This window comes from Pollachius pollachius (assembly GCF_949987615.1).
Source record: "Pollachius pollachius genome assembly, chromosome: 8".
NCBI lineage: Eukaryota > Metazoa > Chordata > Actinopteri > Gadiformes > Gadidae > Pollachius > Pollachius pollachius.
In genome coordinates, this window is record NC_136941.1 from 14,946,087 (window position 1) to 14,960,605 (window position 14,519).

Here is a 14,519-nt window from a genome sequence, read left to right on the forward strand (position 1 = left end):
TACACACACATACATATAAATATATATATATATATATATATATATACACATATATATATACACATATACACATACATATAAATATATATATATATATATACACACACATATATATACACATATATATATATATATATATATATATATATAAATAAAAGGTGTTGCAGTACTTTACATCTGGATTAAACAGCTATAACAGGCAGAGCAGTCAGAACGTGTTTTAGAACCTGTCACGGTTGGCGGGTGGCAGACAGGCAGGTAGGAACGAATAGCAGACAGTTACAAAGGATAATTTATTAACGCAAAAGGCAAGGAACACTGAGAACACAGGTGACGCGGGTAACACAGAGAACACAGGTAACACACAGGACACAACTCACCACCAACCACAATGATCCGACAAGGAACAAAGGAAAGACAAGGGCTTAAATACCAAACACAGGACACGCAACGAGTAACAGCTGAAACACATTAGGGGAGGAAGCAGTAATCACACAGGAGGGAAACTTGACAGGACATGGGGAGAAACAAGACAGATACCAAAGTAAAACAGGAAACACACTAAAACAAGAAAAGGAAACAGACAGACCATGACAGAACCAGCGTCTACATGTACGTCACTCCTACAGGAGAGAACAGGGTGGTGGACAGGCAGCAGTGGACAAATAATAATTTAAAGTATAAATAATTTAACGTAACGTATAAATTTAAAGTATGTATTGGTTTCTACTGTGCAATTTCACTCGCAGGCAGACGGTCAAAATAGCCAGTCAACGGTTGCCAGTGACAATAGAATTTATCAGAGCAGCCTCTCAAAGCAAATTTTATTTTTTCCAATTTTAGATAGGACAGGATGTCACGAAGCCAAGATTTAGGTGATGGGGGAAGGCAGGATTTCCATAAGAGCAAAATGCACCTTCGAGCGATCAGGGAGGAAAAAGCAATTACATTCGATTGAGTATTTGTTGCAGCATTACTATCTGGAAGTCTTCCCAGAAGGCAAATAACTTTGGGCATGTCCAAAACATATGGGTTAGGTCACACGGTGAGAGCGAGCATCTATTACACTTATCCTCAACTGTATCTGGGTAAATTTTAGAGAGCTTGGACTTGCTATAATGAATCCTGTGGAGCACTTTAAATTGAATGAGGCCAAGCCGCATACATGAAGAGGAAAGTTTGATATTTTTAAGGGCTTTACTCCAAAACAGATCAGAAAGGGTCACTCGCAGCTCGTTCTCCCAGTTCGATTTAATTTTTTCGATAGTTAATTCATTTGCCGGCAACAATAGGTCATATAGATAGGAGACATGACCTTTAGTGGTGGTGTTAGCTAAGAGAACGTGGTCCATATCAGTAGTGGTTGGGATAAGCGGGAATGCGGGCGACTGAGTTCTTGCAAACTCACGCAGTTGAAAATATCGAAAGAAATCCGAACTGGCTAATCCAAATATGGCTCGTAGCTGGTTGGAACTCGCAAATTACCCTTCCACATACAAATCTTTCAATGAATGCAAACACTTTCTGGCCAGGAACATGAAGCGCGGATCAATTCTGGCTGGCACAAAGAGATGATTTCTGCAGATGGGTGTTGATTGAGGAAGGGAAGACCACTTAAAATGTCCCCTTATTTGAGCCCAGACTTTCAGTGAGGCAACGACAATGGGGTTAGATGTGTACTGTGAGTAAGGTAAGGGCAGGGTACCGCATGCCAAAGCCTGTGGTGATGAAGACGTACATGAATCAGACTCCAATTGGCACCAGCTGCTCTGTGGGGATGTGAACCAGAGTAAGAGTTTGTGCGCGTTTGCTGCCCAGTAATAGGATAGAAAGTTTGGTAAGCCAAGCCCACCTGAAGATCTGCTTCGCTGCATGGCAGCTTTGCAGATCCTAGGATTTTTACCCGCCCATATGAATTGGAAGTCAACAAAGTCGATAGATTTAAAAAAAGATGGGAAGGCTTTGGAAGAGGTATAGTTAACGAGGTAAAACATTCATCTTGACTAATTGTACTCTCTCTGCTAGTGAGAGGGGTAAATGGCTCCACCTTTGGAAGTCCAACTTAACTTTTGACGGGAGAGCTGCAAAGTTTTGCTCCCGCAGGGACCTTATAGATCATGTAATGACGACACCTAAGTATTTAAACCCTGAGCTCGAAAACTGGAACGGGGTAGACGGTGCTGGGATGTCCAAGGCTGGCTGATTAACTGGGAAACACTCGCTTTTTTGAACATTTAATTTGTATCCCGAAAAAGTGCTGAAGGAGTCAAGGATTGATAAGATCCGAGGAATACTAGATGACGGGTTCCGTATGTACAAAAGCAGGTCATCTGCGTAAAGGGAGACTTTGTGTTCTGTTCCCCAATGCTGGATGCCCAGATTGCCTCTTTCCATTTTAAGTGCTATCGAGAGTGGCTCTATAGCGATGGCGAACAGAAGAGGGGAAAGCGGGCAGCCCTGGCGCGTTCCACGTGAAAGGGGAAAAGTCTTAGACCGAGAAGTATTTGTGCATACCGATGCTTAAGGGGAGGTGTAAAGCAATCGAATCCAAGATACGAAATTGTCTCCAACGCCGAAACGTTGCAGAGCGGTGGATTATGCCGAGAAGCCTTCTAATGTTGGTGAATGAGTGCCGTTGTCTGATGAATCCCGTCTGATCTTCTGACACGATGGAGGTCATCGCGGACTCCAACCGACGTGAAAGGGCCTTTGCAAGTATTTTGACATCAACAGACAGTAACGATATTCGACGGAAAGACGCGCAGTTTAAGGGATCTTTGTCATCTTTAATATTAGAGAAATTGAGGCCTGGGTTAGGGTGGGCAGCAAGCAGCCCTGCTGGAGCGACTGTGTAAATATCCTCAGTAGTAATGGAGCTAATCAATAAATGTTTTAAAGAATTCCACCGGAAAACCATCCGGTCCAGGTGATTTATTATTATTCATCAGTGTTATTTCCTTGGTAACCTCGTTAAGTTGCAAAGGGCTGTCTTTTAAAGCATCTGTCTGTTATCCTCCGAAATCGCGGGTACGTCTAGTGCTGTGAAAAATTCAGACATATGAGCTTCCTTATTGGAAGACTCCGACGTATAAAGCTGAGAATAGAATTCTTTAAAAACGTCATTAATTTCTACAGGGTCAGATGTAAGTGCACCGGTGTTAGTACTGATCTGAGTAATCTGGTTGGAAGCAGTCTTAGTTTTCAGCTGGTGGGCTAATAACCGACTCGCCTTATTTCCAAATTCATACTGAGTGCCTCTGGAACGGAGCAAGGTTGTTTAGGCTCTCTTGTTGTCAAAAGAAAAAGATCAAGTTCAGTCCTAAATTTCAACCTTTCCTTGTAAAGGTCAGGTGATTGTTTGCTTAAGTAGCGATGGTCTAAAGTGGCAATGGATCCTTCCAGTTCTTTTTGGCACACTCCACGCTTTTTATTAATATAGGATGTATATGAAATAATTGTACCCCTAATTAATGCCTTTAGGGCTTCCCATAATAGCATAGGGCAGATGCCGCCATGTTATTGGTTTCCAAAAAGAGGTCAATAGCTTCGGAGATCTGTGTGCAGAAATTCCCATCAGCCAGCAACAGGGGGTCTAAGCACCATGTCCTATAATCCTTAGGCCTATGGTCAAAGTGAAGGTCAAGAGTTACTGCGGAATGGTCAGATATGACTATGGGTGAGTATTGTGCGGATACTACAGAGGGAATTAGTGTTTTGTCAATGAGAAAGTAATCTATGCGTGAAAAGGTGCGATGTACGTGTGAGAAGAAAGAGTACTGCTTAATAGTGGGATGGAGAAGTCTGTAGGGATCAACATATCCGTATTGTTCCATGAAGGCTGAAAGGGTCTGAGACATTTTAGATGGTGTTGAAGTTCTGGGGCTAGACCTATCCAGTAGAGGGTTAATGACACAATTCATATCTCCTCCCGCTATCAGCACATGGGAATTAAGGTTAGGAAGAGAAGACAATAAGTTTTTCATAAAGTTATAATCATCCCAATTAGGAACATAGACAGATACGAGGATAACTGGTTTCTGGTACAGTGTACCGGGAACAATCAGATAGCGGCCGTTAGGGTCTGCAATTATTCTGTCCGGGGTGAAATGCACGTTTTTCTTAACAAGTATGGCCACGCCTCTCGTTTTCAGGTTAAATTTAGAATGAAAGATTTGCCCTATCCAAGGTCTGCACAATTTCTGGTGATCAATATTAATTAAGTGCGTCTCTTGGAGAAACATTATGTCAGCTCTAAGGTTTTGAATGTGTGAAAATATCTTGGCGCGCTTGACTGTGGCATTGAGTCCACCAACATTAAATGAGAGTATTCTTACCACCTGTCCACCACCCCTCTGTGAATGGGCTATGTCAGCCATAGTACAAAGATAGGTATTAAGTGTAACATATCAGCACTGCAGTCTGTGAATGGTTCCAGAGGAAATGAGAAAAAGAAAAGGTAAATAAATGCAAAATTGAAATACATAGTGAGACTAATGGGACATAAAACTAAAATAACAAAATACACAAAAAAGGAAGTTGGCTTACTTACCCCAGCCATACCCATCCCCCCTCCCCAGACCCCACAGCTTCCCTAACCCTTTGGTTATCATACCTCTTCGCCAATTGCATTGGCGCACACTATTCAACCTTTGCTAACTTTCACTCTAATGCTTAGCTTCAATTCCCAAAACGTGTAACAGTGTCCCCATTATAAAGGTCAAACGAACAATAGAACAAAGAAATATTCCAAAAACTTGTATTGTGGTTATAAGTATGGTCCGTAGTATAATTAGCTATTTGCATGACTAATTATATTCTCCATCCTCTTTAACAGCAACAGGTTTTGGGAAGGTGAGTGAACACTGACCATCTAGTGCTTGCTTGTTGACAATTGAAAAAATTAAATAAAAAATATTGATAAAAACAAATACATTTTTCTTTCTTTTTTTCAAACACCATAAAATAAATGGTGTTTGGTGAGGTAAGAGAGAGAATTTAGGTTAAAGTAGTGGTAAAGTAGTATCAAGAAAGAAAAAAATAAATAATAAAAAGTTAGATGAATAGTAAAGAAAATAAATGAAGTTAATAAAAAACAAGCGCAAGCCAAAATGGAATAAAATGAAGGGTAACCCGCAGAATTAGTAGATCAGTTAAGTCCACCCGGGACATATCACAACAAATCCACGAAGCGGATTTCAGTGTAGAGAATATCAAGCAGCAGTAGTGTCCCAAATACAGTAGGCTATATTCAGCCTCGACAGCCAAACATAAAACGAAGGAGGAGGAACGAGGAAAAGCCTCTCCTGGCCCCGTCTTTCAGCACAATCATTAGCCTCGCCGGAAAGAGCAAGGATGGCTTCAGACCCAAGTTGTACAGCTCAGCCATGACTTCTCGATATCTGGTTCCCTGCTCCAGGACTTCTGGTGTATAATCCTCGAAAATCAGTACCGGTTTCCCCCTGTACTGTAGTTTACCTCTCTGTTTTCGGGCCTCTCGAACGACCAAATCCCGCACTTGGTAGCGGTGGAAGCGCACAATGACAACCGGTAGGTAGTAGGTAGTAATAGGTAGTATTTGGCTGCCGAGTAGTTCCACAAGCATGTCCGAAAAAAAGTTGTCAGCCGGGGGCCCTTAATAGACTCTGGCAGCCCGATTATCCTGATATTATTCCTCCGGCTCTGACTCCAAGTCTACTGTCTTAGCTCCTAGTCTAGCGTTGCTATCAGCTGGCGTGGTGCACCTCTCCTCGAGCAAACACACAAGCTCTTCCAGCAGGATAGCGTTTGACTCCACCGAGAAGATGCGCTGGTTGTGACCTTCTACTGTGGCTTGGGTTTGGGTCAGCTTCTCTTCCAGAGATGAAAAGGACATTTTAAACTCTGATGAGAGGGCCACTCTGTGCTCCTCTAGCAGCTCAGCTATGCCAGCAACAAAGGGGCCACCGCACGTGCCATGGGCTGCTACCTTTTTGACGTCGTCTTTCTTTGATTGTTTGCCTGGTTTCGAGGACATTTTGCCAGGTTTACATAGATACCAAGTTAATTGCTTGTTTGTGCGTATTTGAAGAGGTTTGGGGTGGTTAAAACTATTATTTTTTGAAAAAGTAATGGGAGAGCAAAGCTAATGCGACCACTACATTCCGATCCCCAACCGGAAATCTCCATGCCATGGGACCTTTAACCGGATAATGGCTTGGTTCTATTGGCCTGGGATTCGGGCGTTGGTGCGCAGGTGGTGCGCCTCCTTTCCCGAATGTCAGTTGGTAAATCCCCTGGCCGTCCCCAGGGCTCCCTTGCGGCCCCTCCCCCTGGTAGAGGCCCCCTTCGACCTCATTGGCATGGACATTGTCGGGCCATTACAACGTTTCGCACAGGGGTATTGATTTGTGTTAGTCCTGTTTCATGTCATATCACGGGTGGGAATCCCAAAAGAGATTCTCACCCACCAGAGCACCAATTTCATGTCACGCATGCTTGGCATCAATGGCTAGACCCTCTGTTGTTTGCAGTGCGGAAAGTGCCTCAGGCTTCCACGGGATTTTCTCCATTTGAATTGCTCTATGGGCGCAAGCCCAGTGTCGTCCTGGACCTCATTAAAGAAAACTGGGAGGAGGGGTCCAGCGACAGCAAAAATGAAATACAGTACATCATGGACTTGCATGCAAAGTTTCACTCACTAGGGGTATTGTCATGTGAGCACTCTGTCGTACAGAGACGCCTGTACGACAGAGTGGCTAGATTACGCAATCTCACACCAGGGGACAAGGTTCTTGTACTGTTGCCCACCTCTAGCACCAAATTACTCGCTAAGTGGCAAGGGCCCTTTGTGGTCCCACGGCGAGTCGGGACGTGGATTACGAAGTAGATGTTGTCCCTATCGTGCTGGTGACGACGCTACTTGAGAGATATGAGTTTGGGCCAGAGGTCCTTGTTCCAGGTCCCACCCCTCCGGTCGGTTTAAGCGAGCATCTCTCTGTGAGCCAGGCGGCGAACATTGCGGGGTTGCAACTCCAGTTCACCAACGTGTTTTCGTCCCTGCCCAGTTGCACCCCATTAATTACTCATAACATAACACAGACGCAGCCCGGGTTAACAGTGCGGACACACCCCTATAGGCTGCCTGTCCATAAACAGGACGTTGTCCGGCGCGAATTGGCAGCAATGCTAGAGTTGGGCATGGTGGAGGAGTCCCACAGTGACTGGTGAAGCCCCATCGTGCTTGTGGGAAAGCCGGAGTGGTCTGTCCGGTTCTGTGTGGATTACCGTAGGGTGAATGTCGTTTTGAAGTTCAATGCCTTCCCAATATACCCAGGATCTACGAGCTTGTGGACCGACTTGTCATTGGCACATACTATATGACCCTAGACTGCACGACGGGTTACTGGCAGATTCCGTTGTCTCCAGCAGCCGGGGAAAAAACAACGTTCTCCACTCCTCTCGGTCTGTACCAATTCAAGCTGCTTCCTTTCGGGTTGTTCGGGGCCCCGGCCACGTTTCAGCGCCTGATGGACCGCGTACTGCGGCCCCACGCTGCGTATGCTGCTGCCTTGCTTTCTTTGGCTTTGACTCCCTGAAGTACTTGAACTGCGACATGGGTCGCCGCGATTGTCTCCCGCTGGAGCCCTGCTGCTAATGTGCCTGCTTTTGTCTTGCAGTGGAGAAGGGAGGCCAGTGTGAGCAGGAGCTTTTGCACGGACAATCGCTGCAGCAACCAAGCCACATTCCGGTCTACCGCTGTGGCATGCTGATATTATTTACTGGCACCAGGGGCGTAGGAATGAGTTTAACATTGGGGGGGAAACATATCGGAAACCTGACATATCCGGTATAATTTTTAGGTGGGACAAATGCGCCTGTTTCCGATATTGGAGGGGACACGTCCCCTCCGTCCCCCCCGGTTCCTACGCCCTTGACTGGCACTGTTATTATTTTCTAAGATTAAAACCGCCTTTTGCCAAGCACAACCCTGACTCCGTCTGCTCTTTACAAGGAACTGTTACAGATCTCTCTCAATAAGGAACCAGTCTTTTCCTCTCAGAATACCAAATCTAATTCTGATTACATTGTCTCATTTTTTTTGAATGTCTTTAATCTTAAATGTGGTCTACCCCATGAATAAAGTCACAAGCAAGAGGTGAGTCGTTTTGGACTGTTATGCAGTATTCAGTCCAAGCGGAATGTTTTGACATCTGGCCAATATATTAGACTTTCATGGCCAAAAACAATACTACGACAGCGTTCCATGGAAAAAAAAAATTCCAGGATTTACGTAGTGATTTTTTAGTAAAGGAGAGAAAACAGTCGGAAGTATGAAATGAGCTGAAACAGTTCAGGATGGTTGGCCATGCTTGTGCGAACGCAAACACAAAGCATCTCGACAGGTAGTACCAGCACTGCATTTACTTATATCTAACTGGACCTGGACGTACCTAGCCTGCGTACCATTCCTTATTACTGCATACCGCCACTTAATGGGGAATCTAGGTACGCATGTTGTAGTTCATTTAGTGGATATCTATAATAATGCATTCAAACAAAGTGCCGGTGTGTTTTTGCAGACCTCTCAGCATGGTTTAAAACACCTGTAGAAAGCGGTCACAAGTGGTTAAAATCAATTTCGAAAAGGTACCGCTGACGGTCGCATAAATGAAAATCCATTGGGTTGTGTGCGTGCATGCGTGCGTGTGTGTGTGTGATTGTAGATATGCTCTACTGATCAGAGTTTGCTGTTTGGGACAACGAGCAAGCAGTGAGTATCATTAATGATTGAAAGAAACCTTTTAGATATTCTCTTTAAGTATAAACAGTTTTTTATAGAGAGAGAGAGAAACATGTTTAGAAAATCAACTAGGGTTGCCTAACCGTTCTGGATGGTCATTTATCTAAGTAAACACAAAAACTTGAATTGATTCCAATTCAAACACTGAGCCTACCTTTATACACAATGTCAACAGCTCTTGGCTATTCATTTGCAACTTTCACAAAATAAGGATTATCTTGATTGGATATTAACTCAAACAATGTTCCTCAGGGACTCGAGGCCTCTGAGGCAAGAAGGAAAAGGAGGAAGAGGCAGAGTTGTTGTTAAACCTAGCTCACTGATTATGCCATACCACTTGCCATACCCATCCTGCTGTGTAATGAGCTGCATTGAACACAAGATCTATTGAGAACACCAAATCCATGGCTCCTTTTATTTTGGTGAAAGTAATGCAAAAGTAATGTAAAAGTAGTGTAATGCCTCACAATTCAAAGACAGTAATATTGTAATGTCAGTAATTACTTTGAAATGACAGTAACAATTCATAAATAATGCATTACTCTTTTGAAGTAACTTGCCCAACACTGACTGCTAGAAGAAATTCTACACTGACTCCAGAGTAATTACACTGTAGCCTACATTGCGGGCTGTTATCTGAAGCGTTACCGGTAGGCCTATAGCATTTTTTGATTCCATGCTATCTCAAACATTTATGTTCAACACAATGTAAATTGCCAGATGCCAAAAAAACGAATTAATTAAAACATTGATAGGGCGAGAATGCAATAGGCTCTGCCCACTTCTTCACAACTGGGGTGGGTCATCGACATGCGCGGAGCTTGGGGGTGGCTTTCGGGACTGAAGCCCCGAATCTCACGTCCAAAGCCCCGGATCTTTTTTAAGCTTTTGAAGTTATGACAACCCTGACATGTTCCCTCATGTTTCAACTGGTAGTGATTTTCACCTCTTGAAATTGATTTATTTTCATTTTGAAAGCAACAACACATGGAAGCAATGGAAAATGCCATGTCTCGTTCTGTTGTTTAGAACGGTTGCCAGGACAACGTGACGTTTTCTAACCATTCACGTCTCTCAGCAGTCTTGTTAAAGTAGCCTCAGGGTGTGGAACAAACATTACCATGGACATTAGAAATTATTTTTCTAAACCAACATCCAGTGATAACGTAGCAGCAGCAGCCCCTGCCAATGACCTGTCAAATGTTTCAGCTCAGTGAAATTACCTTGATGCGCGCTGGCCGGGAGCAGTAGTGCTGGTGCTAGTGCTAAATAGCCTGCCTCGGCTAGCTAGGCTGCTATGATAATTACTTCTTTCACACAAAATAGATTACCAGCGTTGTTTAAAATGTCAGAAATCCGTTTTTCTGATGGCGATTCTGCCTCAGACAATATTGTACAGTGTTGTGTGTTACCAAATGTTACCTTAAATTAAATGTTGAGGTCCACTGAATATCATGAAGAGGTAAAAAATATCCATGTCTGACATATCAGTTGTTTTAAACTCAAACTTTATTAACGATTCAGATAAGAAATGTACAGATATCGCGTTGCTGCATTCTCTGTTCGACCAGCAGCCAACATGTTGGCTGGCGCAAGACTGTCTCGTTGACTTTCAGCTTTGACCCCTTTTAAATGAGTTCTACCAGAGTGATAGATGCGAACAAACCTCTAAAACAATGTAGTACTTATTTGTGTGCATATGTATAATACTTAAGTGCATTATCATTATTATTTTAAATTAAAATAAAATAAAATTGATAATGATAATGCAATGATATTTCAGAGATTTAGGATTTGTCAATGTCCAGCAGGTCACCCTAAAATGGACTAGAATGCAGGAAATCGCATACATCCGGGGCTTAGTCTGGCTCCGCCTCTGGTCATCGAATGTTACCGAATACAAGTAGGGGAAAGTAAGGGATTCCAGCAACAAAACCCATCGAACACAGAGGAAGAAAACCACTGGACTAAAGACTTAAGGAGAAACACAACTACGCTGCCAACATGTCCGTAGACAAGGTAATATAGGATTATTAATTTTTTAATACAAAAATAAATGACTAATAGGCTACAGAAATCTTGTGCAATCTCCCACTCTTTAACATAAATGCCATGTTCTTTATGTATAACATAGATCTAATTTTAGTTAGTTGAGAAGTCAAAAAATCATATCAAAGTTATTAACCTGTAGTCTATCTCACAAAATAATGTTCATCTCGATGTAAAAGGCTGGACTTCAACAGTAGCCTTTATAGGCCTCAGTCAAATATTGTTTGAAACTTTTTCAAAGAAGAAAATATATCACTTTACCATCCTCCAGATTATGTATTCTCTCATCTTAGACAATGAAGCCGCCTCGTCCAACTTTATTTGATTTCCATGGAGTTCCAATGACCCATATTTTCACTGACGACTGGGAGAATATTGAACACTTCCAAGCCAGACCAGATGATATCCTCATCGCAACATACCCAAAAGCAGGTTTGTGTAACCTGACAGTTGAAATTGTGACATTTTGAAGATTTTTATTTGAGTATTGGTCTTCATTAACAACTTCTATAAAATTCACATCATTACTTCTATCTCTTTAATAGTGTTAGCTCTCATTGACATCTCTCTATCTCTCTCTACATCGTTTTTTCAGGAACAACATGGGTCTCCTACATTCTTGATCTTCTGTATTTTTCTCAGACAAGGCCAGATCGTCAGACTTCCGTGCCTATTTATGAGAGAGTACCTTTCCTGGAGAATAAGAAACCAAACCATCCTTCCGGTTAGATTGTGATTATTTTGAGGTTCAGTCCTTTGATGAAGGAAATGTAATGCATTATGCCTATTTCTATTTCACTGTTATGTTCCAGTCACTTGTCATTATGGGAAAACATATTTAAAATAGGTTGGCAGCATCTGACACTGATCATGAACACATCTTTCTTCATGAAATATTCAGAAGAAAATTTTGTATTTTGTTATGCAATATATTCCAATAATATCATGTCATTCACAGTAGTATCAACTGTGAATATTGTGAATAAGTAAAAGAGCTGTTTGGTTTCCATCTTTTCATGTAGGAACCGATTTGGCCAACGGTCTAGATACTTCACCTCGTCTCATCAAAACTCACCTGCCTGTCCAGTTGATTCCCAAGTCTTTTTGGGAACACAAATGCAGGGTACATTAGGTTAAACTTAATTTAAAGTAGGTCACACAGTGCACAATATACCGTACACTGACAGCCGAAGGTCTGAAATAGATTGATGGTGCTACACAATTTGTGAAATGTAACTTAATTGGGCTCAATTTGCTACTATAGCTTATTGTGTACTTAAACACAATCAATGTTGAACAATATCTGAAATAGTAACTTTTACATTTGTGCAATGTGAATATTGATTTATCTTTGCTGTTATTTACAAAAGATACCTTTGCCAATAAAGACCAAATATTGTTACACAAATAGTGATGTAAATGCTGAAGTCATATTGGGAATTCTGTCTATGCAGGTAGTCTATGTGGCCCGCAATGCTAAAGACAATGCAGTGTCTTATTTCCACTTCAACCGCATGGACAGCGTTCAACCAGAGCCAGGAGACTGGAACAGCTTCCTACAGAATTACATGGAAGGACAGAGTCAGTGAACATGCCAAACACAAAAAGACCAAAGAATACAATGTGCCAACATTTTTCAAATTTTCACTTAAAGTATCAGATGGATTCCTCTCTGGTTTTAGTGGCATTTGGATCCTGGTTTGATCATGTGACTGGCTGGTGGGAGAGGAAACAGACCCATCCTAAACTACACTACATGCTCTTTGAAGATATGGTTGAGGTAAGTAGTGTGCAGCAAGAGCAGCAGTTGTTAACCAGAGTATGTGTATCCAAGGGATACAGTGATTTAAGAATCATTCACAAATGTGACCTTTAGAAAATGGGCCAAAATTTCATGCCACGTTTTTAGGGTTAATGTGTGTGTTTGTCTGTGTATGTGTGTGTCTGTGCCTTCAGGACACTGGGCGAGAAATAGACAAGTTGTGCTCCTTTCTTGGTCTGACCTCGACAGCCGCAGAGAAGGAACAAATCAGACATCAGTCGCAGTTTGATAATATGAAGAAAGACGACATGGCTAACTATTCAAGTGCGATAGTTATGGACTTTAAGATCTCTCCCTTCATGAGAAAAGGTATTTCAGATCACTTAAAAAATTAAAGTTTATGATGTCCTTACTTTTGACTGACACATCTTATTTCACAGGGAAAGTTGGCGACTGGAAAAACCACTTCACCGTAGCCCAGAATGAACAGTTTGACGTAGAGTATCACAAGAAGATGAACAATACAACTCTGCATTTCCGCACTGAAGTTTGAAGTCTGGCCAGGCTAGTCTTGCATCACGATTAAACCAGAGTGACATATTAAGTTAGGAGGTAGACTATATATGCATATTGCTGTTAAACACATACAATAAACAGCCACATACAACATATATTAATACATTTAAACACTGATTTAGCCCTTTTTTACCAATAGACAAGGAAGAGTAATTAGTAAAGGGAAGCAATATAATATAATAATACAATACAATGCTTCCTGAAGGATTACTAGAGTTATAGACATAAGAGATCTTATATTATATGTATTAATAGCATTTTGAGATAATTAACGGAAGACCAAGAACAAATAAGAAAGATGTGTAAATTGAAACCGTATTGGTTTGTCCTTTATCTAAGTACACACAAATGCTTGAATTGATTCCAATTCAAGCACTGATCTTACCTTCGGACACACAGTCACCCAGTTCTTTGCTATTAATTTGTTAGTAAATGTGGGAGAACAGTCAAACTGTACACAAAGAACACTGCATCTTACACACAATAAGGATTCTCTTGATGGGAAATTCAATCAAACAATGTTTAGTTTTTAAACAAAGACACTGAAAGAGGAGCAAACCAGATATCCTTTAGATCAGCATTACTCATTGCGCGGCTCGCAAGCCATATGCGGCTCGCCAAGCCTCTTTTGCGGCTCGCATGGCGGTAAAAATATAGTGATATGATCATGCAGTGAATACAGATATTTAAAAAAAACAATACAAACAATTATTTAAAAAATAAATCAACAGCGGCATTAAAAGGTGGAAATATAGCCTTGTCTAGAAAATATTTTTAAACTTGCTCGGCTCTACGCTGACAGCGGGGTTGCCAGATTGGCGGTTTTCCTGCATAACAAGAGAGAATGTGCTCTTTGGATGGACTTATTCTTATTAACTTATTCTTCAATAGCTTCAATGTTATGTGACCCAGTGTCTCCACATTATTCCAGAAAATAGCACACAGTCACACAAGTCTTAATTTTCCTCTCAAAGTGCACCAGATTGATGCATTCCAGGTTAAAAGGTACCAAATTTTCTTCCGGGGGAGCATGCCCCCGGACCCCGCTAAGGACCGGGTTCCCTCCACAGCTTCACAAAATTCTGTGGGAAACACTGCTTCAGGGAGGACATATTATTAAGCAGGCGTACTTATTTATGACTGGATTTATAGCTTTTGATACTTTGCGGTAAAAATGGCTCTCCTGTTGACGTCGTCCTGTCAGTGCGGCTCTCCTGAAAAAAATAGTGAATACCACTGCTTTAGATGTTAGTGAGTCTTTATTTAATCAATTGAAAGGGGCCATTTCTATGTTATCTTTCTTGTGGGGCTTTCTGCTCAGTAAGGGGGTTGTAGAATAGCCATATTGTATGT

At 41.9% G+C, this 14,519-nt stretch overlaps 1 protein-coding gene across 1 annotated transcript; it reads left to right on the forward strand.

Annotated features, from left to right (window-relative positions):
- Positions 1 to 11,124: 11,124 nt before the first annotated feature.
- On the forward strand, positions 11,125 to 13,143 carry LOC307079954 (cytosolic sulfotransferase 3-like; the record flags this gene model as incomplete). The annotated part of the gene is made up of 7 exons (XM_079742491.1): positions 11,125 to 11,260; positions 11,424 to 11,552; positions 11,851 to 11,951; positions 12,283 to 12,409; positions 12,511 to 12,608; positions 12,785 to 12,959; positions 13,031 to 13,143. The coding sequence occupies 7 exons, from the start codon at positions 11,125 to 11,127 to the stop codon at positions 13,141 to 13,143; spliced, it is 879 nt and encodes a 292-aa protein (XP_079598617.1).
- Positions 13,144 to 14,519: the final 1,376 nt, after the last annotated feature.